Source organism: Phasianus colchicus, chromosome 1 (genome assembly GCF_987193195.1).
Source record: "Phasianus colchicus chromosome 1, bPhaCol1.hap1.1, whole genome shotgun sequence".
Classification (NCBI taxonomy): domain Eukaryota; kingdom Metazoa; phylum Chordata; class Aves; order Galliformes; family Phasianidae; genus Phasianus; species Phasianus colchicus.
Window position 1 is genome coordinate 82,045,070 of NC_143436.1, and position 26,697 is coordinate 82,071,766.

Below are 26,697 nucleotides of genomic sequence, written 5' to 3' on the forward strand. Positions count from 1 at the left end.
CCTAGCATACATCCACCTACCTGATGAGACAAATGACGTTTCCTCCTCAGCTGGGACATGCAACCAAGAGAGGTACCAACAGGAGCCAAAACTGCTAAGCCGGTGTTCTGTCTTGAGCAAGCTCTTCTGAATCTGTGCCTTTCAGCTGGAATCTGCCTGTCCCCCTTTTCAAGCCCTCTTACAGACCTTTTGTCCTTTCCTTTTGTTCATCTATCACAGCCTGTTGTGCTGCCAAAAAGGAATCTGCCTTCCCCTCTGCCATGTCATCAAACAGTTCAGCAGTCTCTCTGCCGCACTGCAGTGGCCCTGAGGAGGTAGCACAACATCAGAGCTCTCCATCCCAGTCTTCCAGTTTCTACTCTCCTGGGATAAGTTGTCCAGCTTGCAATAACAACAAATTATCCATTTTGTCTTTTGTCACTAACATTTCCAGTCCAAAAGCTTTTTCTCACGCAGATTGAAATCAATGACCTTTTCTTTTGGATTAGCTTTCTTTACAGCTTTGTGTACAGCTATTTATTCTGTTCTCGCACGTAAAAGGTCTGGCATAAATCCTGACCCACAGGGACAACCTGGCTGCAGCAATTAAAGGCCAACATGTTCAAATGCAGATGTCTGAAGTCAAGCATTTTGTCTATTCTTAAAACATAATGCAATAGCCTGAGTTGCAGGAGCTCAGCAACTACATTTGCCACCTCTGTGGTAAAGTGGAGGGTGTTTATCATCTCCTGGGGAATGACAGCTTGGACTGGAATGATAGCATTGTGCCTCTCTGTGGGGGAAAATCAAAACCCTTTGGTTTCCACTGCTTAGCCCAATGCTGGGAGGGGAATGTATGATTTCATAACATTGCTAAGCAATGACAAGAGCTGGTCTCTAGGGTGAGTTGTATTTACTAACACATTGCACATTTTTCTTGCTTAACAGAACAGTTTCTCATTTTATAAGAGTCCTGAGGTAATGTTTATGTTCTAGATCAGATGCCCAGACTCACCTTGCCAACTCTCAGGCTTTTTCATGGACAACCAGAACAGCCACCCCAAATCTGTGTCCTGAATACTTCAACTGTCTGTAGTTCAATAAGATTATGTAGACCTCACCTCCCAACCTCACAGATGCCTAGTGACTCACAGAACTGCTGTTCCACACCCAGCCCCAACTGACCCAGGCAGAACTCACACGACCCGAATACATCTCATGCAGTGAAATTCCTAAAACGCCTTCTAGCAATCATCTCAAGGTCTGCTGAGGTATGGGACAAATAGCTAAATGTGTTTGAGCGTATTCTGTGCTAGCAGGTTGCCCATGCTTGAAGATGAGAAATAGCTAGCACCGTTACTCAGAGTGTGGGTGGGAGAACCTTGGAACAGCTGTTCTATGGGCCATAGGCCTGACCTGCAAGCAGTCTAGAAGATGTTTTAGTATAAGCATAGTGTAAGGGTAAGGAGCAGTTGGCTACAGGGAGTGAGTTTGAGATTCTCTGGCAGTTCTGTAACGGTGGTGAAAGCCAGGATATGCTGAAGCTATTTTTTGAATGAGTTGGGGATACCTTGAAGTTAGGTATCCAGCTAGAGCTGCTGCGCAGAGGTTCACTCCAGAGGTCTCCAAGCTCCCATTTGTCACAGCTGGATTGCACGGTGCTGAGGCATACAACTACCTCCACACAAGGTCATCCCAGATCTCACTGGGCTCATTAACCTTGCTTCCATATCCTCCCTGCCTGAGACCTGTTTCCACCTACTCCAGTATGTCTTGTAGAGGTCATGTTAACACAGATGTTCTGTTACCTCAGCTGTGGGACATCTGGCACACCTTAATTACCAGCACCCTTATCTGATATCCCTGAGCAATCTGTCCTCACCAGCAGACTGCTTTCTGAAGCAGCATCCTCCAAAGGCTCTTCCATAGTACCTCCTCTGCTCAGCAAGGAAACAACTCTTCAGCTTTAGTTGGAAGCAGAGCTGGAGGGGGTTTTAAATGCTGCGGGGAGGGGAGAAAGGTATGGCTGCAAAAACATGGGAAGGGGAGTAATCAACACACACCCTTGAAAGGCCTTCTGGCTCCTGGCTCTACTATTTGGTAGGCCAGAGCAATGAGTTCCACAGCCAAGCCACGAGTGATGACCTCTGGTTGGAGCCTGCTTCTGTACAGTGGGATGGCAAGTATTAGTACCTCTTTGGGAATTCATTCAGGATCTCTCTGTCAAATGTTAGGCTTGCCCCTGTGTGAGTACAGCGTTTTGTAGGTGAGACAAGTGAGTGTGGCACATGGAAAACCTGTGTTTCATTGCACGTTACATTCTAATCAATAGATCAATAGATTAGAATGTGCATCTGCGAGCTCAAGACATCCGTGGGCTGATTTCCTGCTACATTTACGAGCACAAACACACTGCTGTTTGAGCTAATGGTGAAAGTGCTCTTAATGGTGTGAATCAGGATTTGCCAGTGGTAAACAACTGCTTGCTGCATAGCAGTAGCTTGCTGGGGATGGTGTGCCTGGGCTTGTTGCATGGAAAATGGCAGAGTCTAGTACATGATCATAGTTCATTGATACAGGAAAGATAAAGCTGCTGAAATTTCATGCTGTTATAGAGAAGTCCTGGGTTTGACCATATCCTCTTCCAGAAGTGACCTTAGGAATTTTTCTATAAGCATATCTGCAAAATGAGGAAGATAATGGGGAAGAAGTAGAATGAAGTGATGATTGTTTCCTCACTTCTGGAGAATAAAGTTGTATTTAACAGCATGTGCTATGAAATCCACGCAACATTTGTAGGTATGGAGATGAGTCAGAACTCCATCTTCAAGTATAGCTCCATGGCAGTACGTATCTGTATGCTGGTTTGTGACGTAGCCTGCATGATGGATGACTTACCTTGATGCTGTTCTCAAGACCTGTCTTGCCAGCAACTGTCCACTGCATTAGAAAACCTCCTTATGAGGAAAGATTCCTCACACACAGATAGGCATTCTCTACCTTGTGTTGTTTCTGTCTTCCCAGGTGCAAGACTTTGTATTTGTCCTTGTTACATTTCTTAACTGACCATGGTGACCTACCTGATACTTCCTGGGGAGCTACTGTGGTCCTCTGAGGGTCACAGATCACAGGCAAGAGGCCTGTGTCAGAAGGTCAGAAAGTCCTTTCTCCCTCTTCCAGTAGCTCCAGGCATTTCTGCAGCTTTCTTCAACAACTATAGAGTCAAAAGCAGGAGCATTTCACTAAATCATGGCGTATCATGGTGAGCGTGGTGAGACACTGGACAGGTTGCCCAGTGAGTTTGTGGATGCCCCCTCCCTGGAGGCACTCCGGTCCAGGCTGGATGGGGCTTTTGAGCAACCTGGTCTAGTGGGAGGTGTCCCTGCCTATAGCAAGGGAGGTGAAACTAGATGATCTTAATATGATTCTTTGATCCTTTCTTGCTCTAGAACTTGGATCTGAGTGTAATTCAAGTTCAGAAGATGCTAAGAATGGCAAGTCATCGTTGACCAAGCTGTGGCCTGTAGCAGTGGCAAACGCTGTGGCTGTGTTTACATGGGCTGGACATGGGTATGTTTCCATGCTTTGGATACTGGGTGTGGCTTACCTGGGTGCTAAGTCCTGGGTGAAAAATGTGAGAAAATTATGCCTCTTTTAGGTTAGAAAACTTAAGAATTTTTCCTTAAATAAGGGATACCAAGGGTGAAGTCTAAGGGCCAGGTTGTCAATGGTATTTAGGTGTTTTACTGCTTTAGATAATGAAATATCCAAAAGCCCATCAAATGCATTAGCCATTATCGAATGCATTTTATACAAGTCACTTGGTCAGCTAGTGCCAGACTTGTGTGGACCATCTGCTGAGGGAGAGAGGAAAAACTACAGCACTGAGCTGCATCAGGCCTGCAAAGAAACAGAGCTTTAAGCAATCATGGTAAGTAGAAATGCTGCAGCTGAGGCAGGAGCAAAGAATGGAGGAACCACAGTGAGAAAGACAATTACAAGAGCAAAGAGGAGAAGGAAAAAAACAAAAAAAACAACAAAACAAATGTAAGAGCTGTATTTAACAAAATGCAGTTTGGAAGGTCACCAAATTATAGGAAAGTGAAACAGACATAAGAAATAACATCACTGTAAAAAAAAAGGTGTTTAAATAATGTGTGTCATGTATCCTCACATCACAGTTAACCACAGTTACCTCTGTTTTATTTTGGTTAGCAAAGTAACTCCCTGAGCCAGTCTCTGAGTCAAAGAAGCATTAAATCTGATGTAGTTCACCCACGTGTGTATGAATGCTGGAGGTTTATCCCATTTCATCTTACTGCAGTTTGAGAGTCCTACTCACTCTCTCGGTGCTGTGGTGAACCTGTGATAATGGGCTTCATTCACTGCCTCTTCCCAACATTAAGGGTAAGAAGCTGCCTTCTTACCCTTCAGTGACTTGACTGGCCATCTAAACTCACTTCAGGCATGGTGCTCATTGACTTGAGCTCAGCACTGCAAGGACATTCATCCCTTACAGTCTCTGCGAATGGCTGTGTGTCTGGTACAGCAGCAGAGAAAGGGGACGTGAGTGATGTGGGTGGTGGGTAGCAATGAAGTAATGTGGAGAGGGTGATATCATGGTATGGGTGAGAGCTTCAGAAGTAATTTATTGGCACAAGTTTAGCTTGGGTTTCCTTAGGAAATGAGGCTTATACAGTCACACTGGGTGTATATGTGTGCATATGCTGTAATGAGGGAGAGGCTGCACTTTTGAGTAATCCTTATTAGGCACCAGAGAGCCCAAAGGAGTGATATTTACAATGCCCCAAGAATGCAGAAAGCTTTGGTTTATTAAATGACAAAGAATGTATCCACCCATGTATACTAGTATGAGTCCATGATTCATTTGCTCTACTTCTCAGGTTGTTACCTTATTTTGGTCAGACAGACACATGGACATACATGCTTGTATCCCAAAATTTGCAATCCTGTATGTAAAACAAAACATTTGGTATAGAAGTGGTGGTAGCTGGGAACTAAGTGTCAGCAGGAATGAAATATTAATGTGCGTAATAGAATAATATCTTTCCCATGGAGCAATGGTTCCTTTTTTTTTTTTGGTCCACCAGAGCACTGCAACCTTCAAAATCTCAGGCAAACATCATTCAACCTTATAGAAGAGCTTTTCATTGGAAGCGTTTTATAGTACAACTTTAGTTGTATAGCCAGCAATGATGAATCACCATCTTCAGTACGACCACAGTTTAAAACCAGAACTGTGAATGCATTTGCTAACCCCTTATTCTATTGCTTCTGGTTCAAACCCCTTCTTGGGGGTCCATCGTGAAAGAGCAGAGATTCCTGACAGAATTCTTACTGCTTAGCTAGTACACATTGTTCCTTTGCAGTTTACATTTTAAAATGTTAAAAGCAAGTTTGGAACAAAAGTGAACAGTTTATCAGATATGTGGGTGACTCAGGATGAGCCTGATCTAATGCTACTTGTGAGAATGGCTGAATTCAGATCTACCTCTGTCTGTACTGGGTCCAGGGAATCAACGGATTCCAAAACAAAGGTGAGTTTAAAAAAAAAAAAAGAAAGAAAGAAAGACTGAGAACCACACTGCTCAGCATCAGCAGTGGAATAGTGAACATCTTTCAGGCTGGATTTACATGCCAGTGCCACCCTCAGACAGAAGCAGAACATGCTGGGGAGGATGCTTTGTGAAAGCGTACTCCTAAAATCAAAACCGAGCAAGACTGCCAGGCTCGAGTGAGCACAGTGAGAGAGCACAGAGCTAGCCTCATCCAGGATAACTCTTTTCCAGAGCTTGTCCCTTCCAGCAGGGCACTAGAATTATCTCTGGTCCTGGGAGCACATACCAGCACCTCCTACCAGCATCTTTCACAGCACCCACCTACACTCAGGGCACAGCAGAAAGCAGGGCGAGGAGGCAGACAGCATACAGGAATGCTGGGCTACAGAGCAAGATGGGATTTCAAAATAAGCAGTGTCACTTTCGGTTACAACCAACCTCAAAACACAGGGAACAGCCCTTGACAACTGGTGTCACTTGCTATAACAGCAGATATTTCTGTGTTTTAGAATTATAGGGTCATTAAACTTGGAAAAAACCTCTAAGATCACCAAGTCCAAGCCCAAATCATCCCTACCACACCCACTAACAATGTCCCTCAGTGTCACATCTCCAGTTCTGGAATACCTCCAGAGACAGTGACCCCATCACATCCCTAGGCATTATTCTGTGCTGTGTACAGCATAAACATTTCGCACAGCGTATACTGGAGATGATCAAATGCCCTGCATTAAGAACAGCAGAAGTGATTTGGCCTGTTTGCCCACTTTGAACTGATAAGATGTGAAAGTCACACATTCTGAAGTGTTTGGTTTTTTTTTCCTAAAAGCCTAGCTTTTGCACTGAATATTAACAGACTCCAACAGCCCATCTTCTTTGTTTCCCAAGGCTGGCCTGTTTAGGAGTTAAATGAGTGTTCGTATATCAAATGCTCCTTGGACATTAAGGATTAGACTTTTGGTTTGAACTATGAATTCACTGGACTTGATCTGTAAGGTTTTTTCCAACCTGAGTGATTCTATGATTCGCACTTTGTTTCTGCACCAGGCTCTTCCCCACACTGGACAGCCAGTCTGTGCTGCCAGGTTCTGCCTTACAGCTGGAAACTCCAAGCTAAAGATATTCAGAGGATCACAGGTATATTTACTCGCAGACGACCGCTGCCAGCCGTTCCAGGTGGGACAGCCCAGCCCACGGCGCTGGCAGACCGCTGTTCCCTCCGCTAACGCCCTGTGGACACGGGCTCACATGACGACCGTACACCTCCCCGCATGACAGCCTACAGCTACGCTCCGAGGTGGGACCACGCACCCCGCTTCGGGACGAAGCCCACTTTCCCCTCCCGGGGGCCGCCATCCCGCCCCGCCCCGCGGCGCGGTGGCAGCGGGCGGGCCGAGGAGGGGCCGGGCCCGGGGCGGGGGTAGGGGCGGGGGTCGGGCCGGGGGTGGAGCCGCGGGCTGGCGGGTCGGGGCGAGGGGGAGACTTCCCCTTCCCTTGCTGAGCGAGCCGGAGAAGGCGCGTCCGCGACTCCTCGTGCCCCGCCGGTGCCGCCAGCCCGCAGCATGGTGAGGGGCCGCCCGGCCGGCCGGCGGGAAGTTTGGCGGTGGCGGCGGTGTCCCCTCCCGACCCGCGCTCACCGCCGGCCCTCCCCGCTCCTCTCTTGCAGATCTGGAAAACTCTCCCGCTGCTCTGTGCCCTGCTGGCCGTCGCCCGGCTGCGAGCGGAGGTAGGCGGGGGCCGGGGCGGGGGGGCTCCGCCGGGCCTCTCCCGGGCCGGATGGCGGCGGGGTCGGGGCCGGAGGAGGGGACGGCCGGCGGGACGGGGCTGCGGGCTGAGAGCGCCGGGCGCGGGCTGGGAGCCCCCTGCCGCTCCGTCTCCCTTTCCTTCTTTCTCTCTTTCTTTTTTTTTTTTTTCTTTCTTCCCCTCGTTTACTGCAATGACCTTTTTCAGGCAACGAAAGCCATTAGCCCCCAAACTCGTAAACCCAAAGGTCTGTTGACAGAAAATAAACGGTGCCTGAATTCCCGGCGCTGCAGGCTCCGTAAAAGTGAGGTCAGGAACAAAATATTCGATAATTGTGGCAGGGGAAATGTGGAAGTGATTTGGAGCAAATGAACACAAGCTGGGCTGGGGGGGGGGGGAGGTTGTGGGGATGGCGGCCGGGCGTGCTCTGCTCTGCGAAGCGGTCCCGGCGGGGGGGACGGGCTGGGGCGGCTTCCCGCGCGCATTTTTTCTCCCTACATATTTCTCCCAGATGGCCGGCCCCGCCCTCCAGCATCGCAGCTTGGCTCCGCACAAAAATGTATAAACACTTCTGGTTTCCTACAGAGAGTTGCCTTTCTCTGCCTCCCAGCCCCGTGCCGCTCTGCCCGCCTTGCGGCGGGGATGGGGAGAAACCCATTGAACTCCCCACGAGCGCTGGCTCCGTTCGGCTCCGGTTTGCAGCCCTCGAGGAAACTGAGGGACGGAGCGGTAGGGTGGGCTGGTGTTTCAGCTGCACGTACCTTGTCACGTTGTGAGAGGCTTTCTGCTGTAGGCATGGCGTATTAACGCAGTCAGTGTTTGTGTGCTGTCCTGAAAAAGCCAGAACAGTTTAACCGTAACCAAGCCTTAACCAGTTGTGGTCAGTGTACAGTGAAACCTCTGAAGAAGGGAAGAGTCAGTAGTGCATCCGTAAGGTCACAGAATCATTTGAGTTGGAGGATCTCCTCCAAGGGAGTCTTGTCCAACTCCTCTGCAATGAACAGGGACACCTACAGCTGTGGAGCAGTGGCAGGGCTCTGAGGGAAGTGTGTTGGAGTCAGTGATTTGCAGAAATGAGGCAAGGATGTATCTGGCCTCTAGTTTCTGATTTCACCAGTGTTGTATTGACTCAGTTGAAATTTTAGCTGTGTTTCACCTACTATACTCCAGTTTTGGAGTATAGTATCTAGAATCTAGAAGGTGGCCCAAGTGTAATCATGCTAACATTTCCAAACCTCAGTGTCCTCATTTATAAACCGAGAGTAAGACAATTGTGAGCTGTTGTGCTCAAAACTTCATTGTAAAAGCTGGTTAGTGCTTGAGCTGATACATTAATTATAGAATCATAGAATCACAAGGTTGGAAAGGACCTACAAGATCATCTAGTCCAACTGTTCTCCCATTACCATTGCTACCACAAGCCACTAACCCATATCTCGTAGCTCCTCATCCAGATGCCTCTTGAACACTGCCAGAGACAGTGACTCCACCACCTCCATGGGCAGGCCATTCCAGTGTCTGACCACTCTCTGAGAGAAAAAGTGACTTGGCTGCTCTTGGAAATGATGATCTGTGTGTCAAAGCGTGAATATTTTGGTTCAATTCCAGTCCAAGTGCAGAAAAACTTTAGAGAGGAGAACTGATGCCTCAAACAACTTTTCTGTTGGGGTTCTTAGATCCCTTGCTTTTGGGTGATGACCACCAGCTAGCTTGCAGGAACCACCACCTGGGATATTGGGACCTTCTTGTTGTCTGGGGAAGGTGGGCTGTGCTTCAAGGTGGGCTGCTCACATTCAGAGGCACCTTTGGCTATTAGCCCCTTCTAGATGTTCTTCATAGCACCCTTGTGTCCCTGGCATTCAGCAGCATTCATGTGGTGTTTCCCCTCTCCTAGATTTTGGAAGTGATGGCTCTATTTCTTCTGTTTCTGCTGCAGTCTGCACTCAGCGCCTTTCAGTACGTTCAGAATATTAACGCTGAGCCTTAAGCTTCTAATCCATTTGTAGGCAAAACCATATCTGAACATTACTGGCTTTTTGTTCCAGGGCTCATTTTTACAATGTTAGGTGCATAATTCGAGTCTTGAAAGAAAGAAAGAAATTGCTTCAGTCGATGTTCTTGGCATGACTTTGTGCAGACTGGAAAATCTGAGACATGCCAAAATGTGGGAGCTTTTCTTGGCCCAGTTCAGTAATAGTCACAAGAGCAATAGATGGTGAACTGTGTGCCTCGGCCGGAGGCCAGCCACCAGCCCCAGGCAGTGTGTTGTGTCTCTCTTCCTGGGTCAGACTGTCAGAGGAAGCCATTTGCTGGTATCACTGGGGTCCTGTGGAGATGAGGCAATTGTGTTCTCAGCTGGGTCTTTAGTGAGCAGACAGTGATTTGGGGAATCATCCATCACAACAGAGGAAAAGGGAGAGGCTCAGAATGTCTGATGAATGCATCGCAGGTGAATCGGTAGGGCTGTAACGCAATCGATCAGGCGTTTCCTGCTGGAGCAGTTACCAAGTTAGTGCTGGAAAGGAGTCTGCTCACTGTTGAACTGTGTCCGTGAGGTCTGTAGGTTGGTGTGTGGGAACACCACGCTTACACCAGTGTCGTCATACGTCCCATCAGGATACTTGCTTTTCAGCATGAATTTTAAATGTTAATGATGAGATTTATGCCAGCGTGAGTATATTGGTGCAAGCTGTGGGTGGATGTTTGCCAGTCTGCTATTCATTCAGATTAATTGCTAAGACCTGTAGCTACTCCCCTGACCTATCCTTAACCCTTTTCTGGCCAAATGAGACTGCCTTTGGAAAGCATTCTGTAAACAGTGTGAGTTGATTTAGCTCATTTTGGCCAGAAATGACTGGAGGAGGCGGTCTAGAGGATCTCTTGTCATGAGAAGATCTACTGACAGATCTGAGGGGTTACAACCCCCAGGCAGCACAGTGATGACAAGCATTTGGGACCAGATTTATAACCTTTTCTAATAGTGCGCGCTGCAAACACTGCACATCTGTTGCAACCCTGGGATTAATTTTTTCACCCCACCTCCTTTTTCCCTGCATATAATCTTTCCACATAAAAAGCTGAAAAGAGGTGTTGGGGGCAGAAAAGACCAAGTTTCCAACCAAGTTCTGTTTGCTTAACTCACCTGAGCTCTTCCTCTTCATCCAGCTTGACTCCTGCACATAATGACAACCACACTCCCCTCCCTCCAGGGTCCTGTGCCACTCTTCCAGCAGAGAGCCTCTGTGCCCTGGAGATACGGGGCTGGTTGTTCAGCTGGTCTCCATAAACTGGGTGTGCTTCCTCCCATTGGGCTGCTTGCAGGGCCTGGCCAGCACCAACAGCTTGCTTTCATTATGCTTTTCCCACGTTCTTGCACTGATGGAAACGAATAACTGTCGTCTTAATAAATTACACTTAATGAATTACAGCCGAGATCCTGATGTAGTTGCATAGCTATCGGACAAAGCTGTAATTTGGACCTCAAGCTATTGTTTTAAGAAATATCTATTTCCCTCTGGAATTTATTGCTAAAGCCTTTATGATAGTTCACTTCTCCTTGTAGTGATGTTTGGTCCAGGGCAGTGGAAAGAAAGGATGCTGCGATGTCAGCACAGAGGTAACTCAGCCTGCTTCTAAGGTTTTTAATGGATGATTTAATGGATGTGCTGTGGATGATTTGAGAGCTTGGGTGCTGGCAGATAAAGCACATAGTTCATTTAGGATACCTCATGTTGAACTCCCTGGCCAGGTGCCCTGTGTTTCTTTCTACAGGGAGCATAACCTCTGAGCAGCAGCATGTGTGGTGCAAGCTGTGACGCAGAAGTGATGTGCAGTGCTCAGGTGCATGTGATGCCCTGATGCTGCTCTGCAGATGGAGCTGTGGTTTGCCATTGGGCCTGAGCTGCTTTCTGCAAATTCACTGTGGTTGAGTGAATGACTTTATCTGCCAAGGTGCAAATTCCTTGCTGGTAATTAACATAGGGCTGGCTGAAAGGCTTCTCTTGCCTGTTGCATTCTCCAGCTGCTGTTATTGGTACAGCTGCGTGCCCATCAGGAGGCACGGGGGCACCTTTGATCTTTCTTGCGTGTATTACATGAGCTGAAGAATGTTTCTCTTTGTGCAGAAGAGAGTTTATGACAAACCTCAGCCAGATGAGTCCTTCAGGCTCATGAAACTCACGTTAACTAGGCTGTTTTAGTTCACGCATCCTGTAAGCTAAATCAGATGGATTCTCAGAAGTGCCTCATATAGCTGGGTTGCAGCATCTGCCTTCACAGAGGTGTCAGCTTCTGCTGCACTGGCATGTCTGAGCTACACCGCGAATAACCAGCACCTCTCTGGAGAGTTTAATCCCTCAAATCGTTGTCTCCAAGCTTAGCAGAAGAAAAGACTGGAATGCTGTTATGCTGTGAAGCACCTTCCAGAGCCAGCTCTGCGTGGCAGACGCTGGGATGTATACATCAGCTTTCCCAGAGGCTGCAGATTTTGTCACAGTTGGTGTATTAGGTTTGGTATGAACTGGTTAGAGCAGGGGCTTGTTTGCTCATGCTCTATGGGGCTCTGATTGCAACTTCTAGGCATTGTAGTTCTAAAGAAACAAATGGCAAATGAACAGCCCTGGAGGCTTCAGTGCTGTGTTAAAGCACAGATAAATGCTGCATGAGCAGCGATTGCATAGCATTTTCTTTCTGCTTGCTTTGAAATGTGCTCTAGTTTGGTGAGCAGCTCCTTTTGTTCCAGTACACACTGGGCTGAAGGCACCAGTCAGCAGTTATCTAAGATTACATCTGTTCTCTGCCATGTAAACTGGCCACCCAGAATTATCTATGAAATCTCATTGTCTGCTCTGAAGTCTCATTTATTACACCATACCTCTCCATTTTAACAGTGTGTCTATAGTTGCTTGTGACAGTGCCCTGAAATCCACGTTTCCCATGACAATGAAGGAAAGTAAGCATTGTGCTCTAGTGTGCATGTGTGGGATTCCTTGAGACAGCACCCCTTGTGAAGCACATCAAGGGGAACATAATCTCAAAAAAATCTGGAGGCTCCTTTTGGGTGAACAGGCTTGGAAGGAATGAGAGGTTTGGTGTGGATGACTGAATAGGTAGGGATTCGGTGTCTTATTAGCTCAGCTGTAGGTGGATCATGTTTCCACTGTTTGACAGGTAAGTACATGTTATGGCAGAAGAAACTAACTGCTGCTTGAAGGCTGTTAGTCTTACTGGGAGAGGGTACTCATTTCCCTATGCTTTTGAGGAAAATAACGTATGAAGCAGGAGACTTGCTGGAGCTCATCTCTGTATGGCTGTCGCAGGGCAGATCCCTGTGTAGTGTTTCTCATGGCTGTGCTCTGCCAGCTGTTTGTCCCAGAGATGAAACTCTACCTGCTTTCTCTTAATACTGTCATGCTATGTGATGGACATAAACAAGATCAAGAGGTCTCAGGAGAATGGATGCTGGTGGAGCTTTCCCTCCTTATTTCTTAATTGGTTTTTCTTCACAGCGAAAGATTGCAAGAAATAATGATAGCTTCAGAAGTTACCTACAGCCAGAGACACCTTCTTTGCTTTTTTTATCTGTGTGGAGACCTAGGGAGGTAGTAAAAGGACTTGCTGCAGCAGTACCAGTAGTGGAACTGAGACACAAGCCTGGAACTGAGTCCTCAAGCCTTTCCAGTTTGGGAAGGGGAGAATCATACAATATCCTAAGTTAGAAGTGATCCATAACGATTGAGTCCAACACTTAGCTCTATGTAGGACCACCCAAAAATCAGACCATAAGAAGAGAAGAAGTTAAAGCCTTGGATGAGAGGTGAGCAGGAGTGGAGTGACAGGATGGGCCAGCAAAGCTGTCAGCCTCTGCTGGAGGCACACCCTGCCTAAGAAGCCCATAGCCTTAGAGCCACAGGGCCGGGTTTGATTCTGGAGCCTGTTGCTGTTTTCCAACAAGGAATTGATCTCTAGCACAGTGCCTGTGGGGCCCCTGTGTGCTGGAGCAGCCCCTGCCATTTCAGCAGTGGTAATCGTAGCCTGGAGCCAAGAGCTTTCTTTCCTTCTGCATGATGTAATGTTTCACATATGTACTCTTTGCTGCTCAGGGACTTTCTTTTCCTCTTGTGTTTTGGCCACTTTTTCATGTTTATGTTTGAGGAAGCTGACATACGAGGGATTGGAATTACTGTCTCGTTTCCTATATGCAGGAAGAAGAGAGTGCCTCAGGGGATTTTTATTATGTCTGGATCGTTTAGTTGTCTGGGTGAGTAAAATTCCTCAGGGATAACCGGAAAGGGTTGTGACCCAGCTCCACTCTGCAGCACACTCATTCAAACCCAAGAGGCTGGAAGATTGAGGTGGCAGGAGACCAAACACTTGCATCTGAGACTGAGGCTTGAACTTGGCAGAAAAGCCTTCGTGTTCCCAGCTGAGGATGGCATGCTCACTCTGTCAGGCAAAAGTCCTGGGCTGTTCCAGCCCCCGGGTAACAAACACTGAGTGGTGTCCACCTCATTTTCCTCAGTCGATACCCCTTCTCTGGCACCACTGTGGTGACTGAGACACAATTTCTGGTGGAGATCCATTCTGCTGTCCCCAGGACCAGGGATAGAACACACTGGTAGAGGATGATATGACAGTGAGTTGCATGAGGAAGGAGTACTATTTTTTGTTGTTGTTGTTTTAAATTACCTGATTTATGCCCCGCCCACAATTAAAGCCTTGCACACATGCTTGCAGATGTTATTCCCTTCAGTCCAAGCTGGAGCAGCTAGTGCTTTCAGAGGTGCTCTTTTTGGGATCCTTCATAGCATTTGTAGAACAGACTGATTCTTCCACAGTATTGCTGTCTGCCTGGGGATTAGTTGCTGCTTGTACAACCCAAAGCCATTAGTGTCTTGCAGATCCAGTCTTACACATCCCTGCTACGTGATGTCCCCTTCCTGTTCTGTGAAAAACGATACTGTGCTCTGGAGTATCTCAAAGTCAGAAGGTTTATCTTGATGCTTCTTTTCCGTGAACAAGCAAACCATTAATCTTGTTGTTCTGTCCCAGCAGTCCTAATTGTGCCCTGTCCTCAGTGATAATCAGTGCCCCCCCTGTGTGGCTGCACATAGATCACAGTTTGATGGAGCCCCTCTGCTTTGTCCTGGGCCCACCTCTTTTCATCTCCTCCTAGCTCCCTTCCTCCTGTCAAAGCAGAACATTCTTCCCTGGCTGTGTGAAGAAACAGAGCTTTATGTGATTTTATTCTCTGTGTACTGGTGCCTTTGAACCTCCTCAAATAACTTCTAAACACAACTGCCAGTTTCAGCCATGTTTAGCAAAAGATATCAGGTTCCTACGAGGTACTGTGTTCCTTTCTGTTTTGTAAAAATAAAGACTGGTAGAGTAGAAAGACACTTTCACTGCCTTTTCCAAGGAAAAAGCTCCAGTGTGAGATCACCTTTCACTGTGGGCATGAGAGGCATTTCATGAGCATTCCCCTTTGAGTGGAGTTTGTACCTTCTTAGTCATTGAATACAATTGGCCTCTGGAGATGAATTTGTAGGAAACACCTTGGAGAACAGCTTCTTGTAGCTCTTCTTTGCACTTTGTGGTTTAACCTTCACTCTTTGACTTTTTGTTGCTGCAGAATTGTGTTGTGAAGGAAACTGAGCCTACGTGTGCTTCATTCGGCAGCATGGGACGTGGTGTTACCTTATGCATGTGTATGCATGTATGTACATACAGAGAACCAACCCTTTTGTAGGGTAACTTGCCAGTAACTCCAGCAACCTAGGCCTGGGATGGGAGAGCAGAGCGAAATTTGCAATTGATGCAGATTCTTTGTGGATTTCTGATTTTCATGGGTGAATGCTGAGTCTGGCAATAGTATGTGTGTAGCCCTAAACCGTATGGTGTCACTGCAGTGCCTGGGCTGCTTCTGACTTGGTGCATGGGAAAACTGAGGGGGTGGGAGAACAGCTTGGCATGAATGTGTCCTCACAAATCACTGCCAAGCTGCTCTGCAGTGCAGCTGCCTACATCCAGGTGCTGGGGTGAGTTAGGATGTCCTGGCTGCAGCCACAAGGTCAGTGGTACACTAGCATTTAACATACAAAACTGTTTGCTTTTTTCCCAGATCAGTGTTTATTTGCTCTAGAGGGTTGGTGGGGGACAGATTAAAGGGGTTTCTGAGCAGATGTGGTTCGAAGCCTATGGCATCAGGAGAATGCAAACAGCTCTCTCCAGGTCTGTTTGTTCTTGCTCCTACCATTGCACCATGATTTATATGCAGGCTTTGGGCAAGGCTTCTAATTCCTCTGAGCTGTAGTGTTCACATCTGTAAAATAGGAGTAACAGCTGTGCTGTGCCTCACAGAAAGGTTTATGAAGCTGAATGCATTCCTCTTAAGAAAAGTTTAAAGCTCTCAGTTGGAAGATGCAGCTGGCATTGCAGAGCATTATTACCCTTATCAACAACAGTAGCGATAGCCAGGAAGATGGAGGCAGTGTTTGGAGCAGAACTGTCAACAAGTAGTTCATTGACAGGCAGTAATGATGAGCCCTTGGCAGGGTAAGCAGGGCTCCCTGTAGCCAAACGGTGTGGATGAGCCTGGGCTCTGGCACAGGGCATGCTTGCCTGCTGCCCCTGACTGGTCTGTCGGATACTGATGAGAGAGAGGAGAGGAGTTAGCTATTTCCATTGGTTGTCATGGCAACTAATGGAAATCACTTTTTTTTTTTGTCTATCATATATGAAGGTGTTTGTTAAAAGAACTAGGAAACATATTTCTCTGTTTCTTTTTAATGTTAACTGCTGACTTCTGGTCTTAATCAGTCTATTTTCTGGGGAGGCTATGAGAGTTTTTGCGCTGGGGATGAGCACTGGGAGCAGGCAGCAGCTGGGCAGCTCTGTGTGCTGAGCCACTTCTCAGGGCTGTCCTGCAAGGCTCCCCATGAGTGTCTCTTCACGAAACAGTAAGGCTGAGAAGCAGGTGCCCAAAGTTGCAGGTAGGGCAAGTGCTGTTTGCCAGGGGAGCAGATTATCAGTTACTCTGACAAGTTTCAGGCTGGATGAACAGGGAATAATAATGCCAATTTATCAGCCAGTGAGCTGTCAAGCTTACTGACACGGTGAGGATAAAGAGCTTTAAGAATTCCAGATCATAGGTCGGGATGAAACACACATATTATTGTCTCTCTTTTGTGTAAACAACAGCGTATCTTGTCACTAAAAATATGGCTGTCTACCAACTCTACTGATGCTAAAAGGAGCAATTTTTCCCCATTGATTAGTAGATGATAAGGCCATAAGGAGCAATTAGGCTTTGCATCTTCTGTCCTCTTGCCTAATGCAGCCCATATATCCAATTTTGTGATTAATTCCCTTTGCTCTGGACTCTAAAGCATGTCCCGTAATGCATCTAGTCTTGATTAAGTAATTACCGCAAATGGAAAATACCACTGCATTTGGCGTGTTGTTGCAGTGGTTAATTATCCTCGTGCTGTTGCACCTCATTTCTAGCTTCTATTTGTCTAGTTTTGATCTGTGGGTGGTGACAGAAGAGATCTTCTGTACCATGTGTATATTCTCAATCAGTAAAAGTGTGCTCTGCAGCAAGATTGTTCCCAGCCTTGCCTTTGGAAAGCTGAACAGTCCCCCTGTGCAGGATCATAGAATCATTAAGGTTGGAAAAGACCTCTATGATCATGTATTCCAACCACACACCCCATCCCCAACATGCCCATTGAGGCGTGTTCCTCAGTGCCACATCTACATGTTTCCTAAACACCTCTAGGGACAGTGATTCCACCTCCTACATGGGCAGCCCATTCCACTGCCTCACCAACATAGTTCTTGAAGTGTTGCCTCACCAGTGTTGAGTACAGATGAATGATTACCTGTTTGCTCCTGCTAACTACAGAGCATCTGCTGAGGGTGCACTCAGTCCCCTTATTCAAATCATTAATAAAGATATTAAACAGAACTGATGAAGGTGGTTCCCTGGGTCTGCATGCATCCTTTTCCCAGTCCTTTCATGCTGCCTTGTAGAGTGCTTGCTCCTGCCCTGTGGTAACAGGGCATCTCCACATCTGTACAGCCCTGGGCAGTGCAAATTGTACAAAGAACAACAACAAATTGAACAGCACACCTTTATTTAGGTTGACAGAGTTCATGTTTGTTAACCTAAGCAAGTTGGGATGGCCACAGTAGCTGCTGACAGGTGAGGCATAGGCCCAGCAGCAAGGGAAGGCCGGGTCATTGCATGCCTGCACTCACATACTTCAGCAGATCAGCTCTGGGGCCTGAGAGCTGTAAAAGGCTGCATTACTGGCATCAGTGTCTCCATGCAAGCAAACAGAGCACTGTAAAGTCCCACGTGGATGCCGGTGCGTGCTTTGTTTCTCTGCTTAGTGCCCTGTTCCTCACAGCTAGATAAGCATGGGTGGGAGGAACTACTCTCCCTGGTGCTGGAGGGTGTGTCTATTTATGGATGTAACTTGGTTTGGTTCACATGTGGGCATTGGTCGGGGGACTGAGGGGTGCAGTGAGCAAGCTGTCTGCCCTGCTTTAGAAATCTCAAGCTGTTACCAGCAATTCTGACCTAAACTGGCTACATTCAGAGGTGGAGACAGCCAGCTTTCTTGCTGTTTGCTCCACCCTTCTCAGAAAATGATTTTCTAGCTAGCTAACAATACAGGAATTTCTTCCAAGAATGAAGCATGCTTGCATGCTGTCCCAAGGGCATGGGTTCTGTTCCGAGATGTGCTTGTACAGGGCTTGGCATGAACCGAGCTGCATCTTGACCTGGGCCTTGGGACACTTTGGTTCTTTAAGTGTGTGATTAAAGATTCAGATGTTTTTTTTTGTTGCTCCAACTTTGTCTTTAAATATGGGTGTTTGCAGTCTTTCTCTTCTCTGAAAGAAAGTAGAAAGGTCCATGCATTTCTTGTTCTCGAGTCCTTTCCAGTTCACACCTTGGGAAGGCTGAGTACACAGGAACCTTTCTGTGTGGCATTCAAAGAGAGTTCATGCACTACTTCTGTGGGCATTGGAACTTTCTTTGATTTTGGTAGCTGATGAGAGGTGGGAGGAGATAGTTTGCTTGTCTTAGGTAACGTTTTCATTCTATGTTCTGCCTCCATCTCAAAGCTCATTTTGTAATCAAAGCAAAGGACTACAAACTCCTGTGTACCTCAGGGCTGTGGTTTTTAAACTCAGAGCCAAACATTCTTGTGATGTACACCTGAAAGAGGGGTTTCACAGTGGGTGCTGTGGAAAAAGGTGAGCAGCACCCATGCTTGGCTACAGCTCCCTCCTATATCTCCTCTATTCTGTCTTCTGTGCCACTACGCAACTGAAAATTGAACCATACTCAAAAAAGAAAAAAAAAAAAACCACCAACAAAAAACCTCCAGCTGATGCACGGAGGGATAATCTCTCAGCTTTTCATTCATTGTCCCTGCACAGGCTGAGCTCAGGGAGGGGAAGGGGCAGGACCGCCTCTGCAGCCATGGCTGGAGACTATCTCAGGACACAAAGCTGAGACTTAAGGCAGGATAGGGGTGCTCTCCTCTCCTTTTCGCCCCATCACAGGTCTGAGCTCACCTGGGTCGTGGCAGATGGGTCACAGTGCGAGACTTGAAGGCTGTATGAGAGGAGAAAGACAAGGAGGTGCTTTCTGCCCTGGCCCATCCCCTGCTACCCTCAGGAGAGAGGCCCTTTTGCTGGCTGATCCTTCCCTTTGAAACACGAGAGTTGACTCTTTCTTAGCAAACTGCTGTCCTGACTACGTCACACAAAAACTGTGTCTTTTTGTGAGAAGTGGTGGCTCTGGATCAGGGCTGTACTTAGGTTTCTGGACAATGCAGGGCTATGACCGTCCACCCACCCCAAGACTATCCATCCTACGTATCTTCTTTTACAGTCAGTGCTCTGCATTGGGGTCTAAAGAATGTATGTACAGCTGTCTTGGCTTTAACAGCTAGGGCTTCTAATTTAGCCGGTGGGTGTTCACACAGTAAGCACCAGAAGTCACAAGTTTGTTCCTTCCTGCATCAGTCCCGTTCTGCAGCATTATGTGTTCCTAAGTGTTTGCTGAAAGCAGTAGAATGTCTTGGGGAGAAGTGCCCGTGTTTGCTTCATTATTTTTTATGAGATTTAGCTGTTAAAATTTAGGCACACTGTGTACTGCCAGCAGCTATCCCAGTGGTAATTTAGGCTGATCCCTCTGCAGCTGCATGGTTTCCAACAGGGAAGGAAGAAGGGGGAAATGACAATGTCTTGGCTGAGACAAAGATACAAAACTCAGGTAATATGAAGAAATGCAGTAAATTCCATGCACGGACCATGTAGAAGTAAGTATGTGTCATGGGCTGTTGCTTAGTGTGTTATGAGGAGGGGAAGAAATTACAAGATTTAATGGGACATTGATTCAACTGAAGAAGCAGGGTCCCTGTGGTAGAGCTGTGCTGACATCCTGGTGCTTTGGAGGATATGAGGCTCCTGAAAGTCGTTAGTGTGGGCTTTCACAAAAGGCTTGGATTTGCATGTTGTGGAGGATTAAACTTGGGGCAGCTGAGGTGCTTAGTGATCATAGATACCTGGTCCTTCATTTGGCTGGAATTGCCATCGTGCAGCAGGAATGGCTGGGCGGGTTGCAAAGTGTGAATGGATAGAATAAATTTGGCTTTACTGTGGGAGAGAAAGCAGTAAGCAATGACATGCCAGGTGCTGCTTCACCACCTTTTGGCTGTTCTTGCTGTAGAGTGAGCTTTTGCCCTTAGAGGGGAGATACAAGCAGCCACAAACAGTGTCCCTTTTATATACTTCATTTGAGTCTGTCGCTGCACCCTGAGCTTGATGCTGCAGGCTGTGATGTGAAAGACTTCTCATATTGCAGTCCCTTCCCAGAGGCTGAAACTAATCTATGTGTGTTTTATGGAGTTAAGTGCAAGAGCAAGCAATGCTTGCTATTGGTAAGGATTTGGCAGTTCCTATGGTAAGTGAGAATTAGTGTCAGGTCTCCAAGAGGGAGAAGCTGTTACAGATCAGCACAGATGCGATACCCACATGTGTTCACTGTAAGATACTTGGCCCTTTTTGTTCAGGGCTGTTTTCTTCTGGGTTATTGAAATGACTCACATCTTACAAGTGCTGGAGCACTTAGAGGAAAAGGAAGGATGTGCAGTCAGCAGCTGGATTGACAGAGGCTGTCATAAAGATGTTAAGGTGCTGTGAGTTCTAGCAAATCGTTCATTGCAGGCTACAATTATTTACCTTACTTTGCTATTGCCACAGGCTAAAGGTGCACGTGCATGCCATCCTTCAGCTCAGTGGGATGACTTTCTAGAGCTGGTACGTTAAAAGCTGTCAGCACGCTGGGTACACTTCAAAATCTCTACACCTTCACGCTGTCTGGGCACTTGGAAAGACTGGGAGGTATGGCAGCTTTTATCCTAGGAGAGCTGTAAGACCTGCAACGAGGAGCTGTTTGCCCTCCTTTGGGTAGGGGTGATTTGTTTGTTTTCCATTTTTATTTCACACGAAGCTAGCCCAAATTGTTGAAGATCCAAGAAGTTTTCTTCAAAAAACCAATCAAGGGATTCTACTCAAAAACTGAAAGGCGGAGTTGTGTTACCAAATGTTTCATTACACAACATTAGATTTCCCATAATTGCAGCACCCCAAGGTGTCCCGCAGTACATCTGCATGTTTGTCATGGCTTAGTACATTATTGTAACATCAGTGATACTTACAAAATCACATGTGGGGGAAAACAGATCCTGTTGTATTTGTTTCCTACAGCCTGTACATTTGTACAAGTAGCATCTAGTGTAACTTTGTTAAGCACAGCCAGTGCAGTATCAAGTGCATGAGAATAATGTCTACACATACGTGATGAGGTCTACTTAAGCAATTTGTTCTCAGTGTTCAAAAGGCTGCCATGGATTTCCTGGTGTGCTTGAGTCAAAGCCAGCTCTAAGAACACGTTTTAATAAATGCTCTGGGTGTGTAGATTTCCTGGGTTTTCTAAAATCTGTGTTGAAAAAGAAAAGCTTTTGTCCCTTCTGAGTTTCCTGTCTTAACTTCTTTCTATGAGTACTATTTTACCACTGAAATCTCTCCTCTGCACAGGAGAAGAGGGTCTGGTTACTTTAGGCAAAGGAAGGTGCTCCTTTCTCTTAAGAGAGTCTGGACTTCTGGGAATGTGATCATCATGGCAACTCCTGCAGACCTGTTTTTACCAACAGCTCCCTTCCCCTGATACAAGCAGTAGGTAACCGAACCAGGCTTTCACACAGCAAAGGACTCTAAATCGAGGCACAGCAGTGATTTCTTTAGAAGAAACATTTTTCATTAGCCCTTTAGCCCTTCCACATAGCCATTTTCTTCCAAGTCTCTTCTAAGCTGCTCACAGCTAGGGAGACATTTTGTTCTTAGTCCGGTCTGTTCTTTACCTCTTTGGATACGTGGCTGCAAGTCTGTGATATTACTGAAAACCCATGATCATCAGCAGCTCAGGCTAGTACACTGGGCTGTGAGCTGCAGCAGCTGAGGCACAAGTGTGTTTTTCTTCTTTATTAGAGGAGCAGTAAATTCTTGCTGGTCGGCAAGGTGGACAGCCAAGGCCGGCAGACAGCTGTGAAAGCTAATGTCTTCCACTTGGATTTGCCAGAGTCTGCCTTCTGAAGCCCTTAGTCTGCTTCGGTTATATGTCCCTGGGAGTTCATTTTTCCTTTTGGAAGTAATAGCAAAAATCCATTTGTCTTCCCTGGATGCTGCACAGCGTGCAGTATTGCTGGGACATCTCTCATGTCCATGCTGCAGCCCTGGCTGTGCAAGGCCACCTGACCTTGTGCATAGACTTTGCTAACAGTGCAGAGCAAGCTGTGGCTCTCCTGTTCTTAGCTGAAATAGCAAAAATTGTGTGGCCTTTTTTCTCAGTTATGCTCATTAAATGGGAAATTTTCTGTCAAATACAAGAATTGTTTACACTGCAGTAAAGCAAGGGAAACTCACAAAATATTTTGTGCTTGTTTAACTTAAAATACATCCAGACTCAGTGTTCTCCCCCTGCCTTTGACATGATTTTGACATAAAGCGTGCAGTACACCAGGTTTCAGCCAGCCACAAACGAGATGTCTGTACAGTTCCACAAACAGAGGGTTCTGTAGAGAAACATTAATTCTGCCATCTCTCTATCACTGGTGTGAAGGGAGAACCTGGCTGCTGAGATCTTCTTGTGGAGCTGAGTGCCCCAGGATATTACCAGGATAATAGGATATTTTCAGGCTGTGTCACACAGATGCTGTGGGCTGGGTTTCCTGCAAGGCTGAAGACTTTTTTTCCCTTCCATATTTCTGTGTGTGTTCAGCATCACTGAATGCTAGGCTGTTTGGGGGGAAAGTCAGCCCTGGCCAAAGAACCAGAGCAGTTCTGATGAGTTTCTCTTCAAGAAGGGAAGTTGGAGAGAAGCATGTGGTGGGGGATAGGAGAGGGAAATAGAAGAATGTCAGTAATCTATTAACATGGCTCCTGAGAGGCCAACCTGAAGTGATCAGCCAAGCTGTTGATCGGTACATGGGGAAACCCAGTGGCTGAAAGCATTGATAAAGTTGCAAGCCACATCTCAGATACTCCCTCTGATTAGAGGTGCCTACCAAAGCTTCCTGACATCTGGCTTCTTGTTGTTTGAAGAAAACAAAGAGGAAAAAAAAGAAAAAGATCAGGGAAACAAGCCAAAAATCCCATGGAAATAACTTGTCCTTAAGCCAGCTGAGTTGGCTTTGGCAATCAGAAATCATATTATCTTGGAATGACCTGGTTTGGAAGGGACCTCAGGGATCACCAGGCTCCAACCCCCTTCTGCATGTAGGGCCACTAACCTCCATATCTCATACTAGACCAGGCTGCCGAGGTCCCCATCCAGCCTGGCCTTGAGCACCTCCAGGGATGGGGCATCCACAACTCTCTGGGCAGCCTGTTCCAGCACCTCACCACTCTCTTGGTAAAGAACTTCCCCCTGACATCCAACCTAAATCTTCCTTCCCTCAATTTAAAACCCTTTCCCCTTGTCCTGCCATCATCTACCCTTGTAAAAAGTTGACTTCCCTCCTGTTTATAGGCTCCCTTTAGGTCTTGGAAGGCTGCAATGAGGTCACCCCGCAGCCTTCTTTTCTCCAGGCTGAACAAGCCCAGCTCCCTCAGCCTGTCTTTGTAGGGGATCTGTTGTCTGTGCAGAGGTCTTAGCTTCCCTTGCCACCATAAACTTTCAGATTTCTGGGGATGTTTCCCAAGGACTGGCGCAATAACCTTCATTGCTCAGGAAGCAATGGTTGCTGTGCAGGTACCACTCCTCCATGAGCCTCTACCCCGTCACTTGTCTTGTGCCGTTGCCTTTCTTTCACTTCGGATGTCCCCCATCACATTCCCACACCAGGGTGTGAATTCACTGAGCTGCAACTCTAGCTGCCATGAAAAATTATTTATGCTGAAGGATGGGTCCTGCTTGGGTGGCAATTGCTTGGGTGATCAAAGCAAGTGACACTTGGAGGCAATGTTTTGCGCCCAGAGACTTTGACCCTCCAGGAGCAAGCACAGCAGTGGGTGTTGGGAAGGAGACCTGGGACCAGCAGGGCCAAGCTTGGTTTGGCATTTCTCACAACTGTTTGCCTTGGTGGTGCAGGGAATCTGTAATTACATTTTGCCTTCTGCTTCATCATCTGTCTCAGCCCATTAGAGCACCTGCTGGTTAATTACTCGAGAAGCTATCAAACTTTACAGTAAGAATTGTTACATTCTTCTTACCACAGACAAAACCAAGCAAACAAAGTCATCGCCTCTTTATGCTCCTCCTAGAGATGTGGCTGCAGCTAATGGGTCCATACCCCTAATGAGCACACAGTGCCGTAATTCTTTTCCAAGACAAAATAAAAAGCAGCAGTGACAGATTGGTGTTGAGATATGAATGAGCCACCCTTGTGCTTAGCTCTCAGATCCAAGCACTTGCTTACTGAGTGCTTGGGAAAGGTAGCAATTCCTCATGTGGAGCAGCAGTAGTGAGTGGCAAGATACAGCCACCATCACAAGTAATGGGTCTGTAGTATCGTAGAATCACAGAATATCCCAAGTTGAATGGAAACCACAGGGATCATTGAGTCCAACTCTTGGCTCCATGGGACCACACAACACTCTGGCAGTTTGGGGCCATGCACACTGCTCTGGGCAGCCTATTCCTGGGCCCCACCATCCTCTGATGCAGTACCTTTTCCTAACCCTCAATGTTACCCTCCCCTGACACAGCTCCATGCCGTTCCCTCGGACCCTGTCGCTGTTACACACAGCAGAGCTCAGCGCTGCCCCTCCGCTCCCTGTGAGGAGCTGCAGCTACCGTCAGACCTCCCTTCAGCTCCTCTGGACTGAGCACACCATGGGACATCAGCTACTTCTCCCACACCTTGCCCTGCAGACCCTTCACCACCTTCATAGCCCTCCTTTGGATGCTCTCTCAGTTTTATGTCCTTCTTACATTATGGCACACAAAGCTGCACAGAGTTCTTGAGGTGAGGGTGAGCAGAGTGGGACAATCCTTTCCCTCTCATGGCTGGCAGTGCTGGGTCTGATGTACATCTGATTGATGCTGGTGAGCATCCAGGCTCTGAGCTGTATCCCACCATGCAGCTTGCTAGGTGAGGGAACTAAATACACTGGGACCCGCTGTCATGGAATTCAGGTTTCCCATTGATGAGGCCCTAGCTCCAGGGGATGGTCAAGACCTACCTGCCCTGCCTTCTTCTCACTCGTCTTAGTTGCATTCTAAGCCTGCCTATTGTATGCAAACATCTCCTGATTCATTTTTCCACCCTTTAACTGTTTGTCTTCCATTACCATTTTCTTCTGGCATCAGCTGTGCTGCCTGTAACGGCTGATGACCTGCAAAGTGGCATGTAGAATGCAGTGTGGTCCTGTTTTTCATCTCATAGCTCCTCACCATACCCCAGGCAGCAGCTGCCTGTCAAATCCTGCTTTAGACTACAGCAGAGCTTGTGTGGTCACTGCATTCAGCCAGTGCTTGGGCAGAGTGGTCAGGATCTGCGAGCTGTAAAGTACAGGATTATTCTTAGAAGTGACTGAAAAATCAGGAGTGTCAACAGACTCTAGAGAAGAGTTTGAGCACAGACTCTATAGACACGAGTAGCTTTTCTCAGGCAAGAGGTACCGAGGTGACTCCCCTGCCCGACTCAGGCTTTTGCAGTGATGCCAAGAATCATTCTGCGTTTTTAGCAAAACAGCATCAACAATTCCTCGAACACACACAAAATAACTTAATCTTGTTCTCAGAAACCACTGACCTTTTTCTGTTGACACTTGAAAAAGGAAAAGTCAGCCTGAGGCAAACACCTGGCATGGAAAATTTCAACCTGAGCAATTCAGTGCTGGCAAAGTTTTCAGCAGTGGAAAAGATGGTTTTGTAAGGGGAAGCATCCAGCTGCTTTTCAGTGTTGGGTGCTACTCATTCCACCAATAACAGGGGCTGACACCTTTACTGCTGGCTCACCACTGTGCTGTTACCCAGTTTTTCCTCCTGGTGAGGATGGTTGTGTGTGAATTACCTCTTTTTACAAGTGGTCATTGCTAAGCCTTCAGCCATATCTGAGACCTTGCTGCTGGTAGGTCTACGCCGAACCACTCCGGGCCATGCTCCTGCTCCAGCAGCCAGGCTGCTGGGGCCCAGAATCACTGAGCTCCTCCAGTTTTCCCTTCCCACATATTGTTCAGTAGGGGTATGCTTTCAGTTAGCCATTTTGTGGCTTTTGCAGCCGCTTTAGGGTATGGCTGTCACCCACTGAACTTCAAATGGCTTTGCTAGGATTAGCCTAAACATGGAAGATTATTGAAATACCTGGCGAATCTTAACCTTCTGCTTTAAATTCATTCTGTGTAGTACTCTGAACTCAAGTCTTACTCCTCGCTTTTTGACGAGCAGTTCCAGGTATTGCTGATGCGTTTGTTATGAACACTAGCACAGAGATGGGCTGACCCTGAGGTCCTTCATGAATGCCATTGAGAACTCTTTGAATGAGTACAGTTTCTGGTTATTAATGACACCAAGCCAAAACTACAGTGTGGAGTCAAAAGCCCATATAACTCAGTTATGTGGTGTATAGGTTGTGTCTCTGGTTCAAAATATCTGTATTTCTGAGCAGTGGAAATCTGTGCAATAAAATACATCTCCTATGAAAGTTCCTCTTGGCTTCCTATCTTCCCATGTAAAATTCCTACACCCACAACTTCAAGGACAATGCTACATTGCTCAGGCATTTAATACTGTGGAATTTGTGTTGGGAAATAATGTAATTTTTTCATAACAAAGCCATTTTAATGGCAGAAGCTTAACTTTCTGTTCTGTTAG

The 26,697-nt window shown here is 46.9% G+C and overlaps 1 protein-coding gene across 1 annotated transcript in view; it reads left to right on the top strand.

Annotated features, from left to right (window-relative positions):
• The first annotated feature begins 6,998 nt into the window (after window positions 1-6,998).
• The window catches only part of FSTL1 (follistatin like 1), a 44,958-nt gene continuing 25,259 nt past the window's right edge, over window positions 6,999-26,697 (top strand). Inside the window, exons 1-2 of the mRNA XM_031613171.2 lie at window positions 6,999-7,123; window positions 7,225-7,284. Of these exons, the coding sequence (XP_031469031.1) occupies window positions 7,121-7,123; window positions 7,225-7,284 (63 nt within the window). The 5' untranslated portion in view covers window positions 6,999-7,120. The remainder of the gene's footprint in view (window positions 7,124-7,224; window positions 7,285-26,697) is intronic.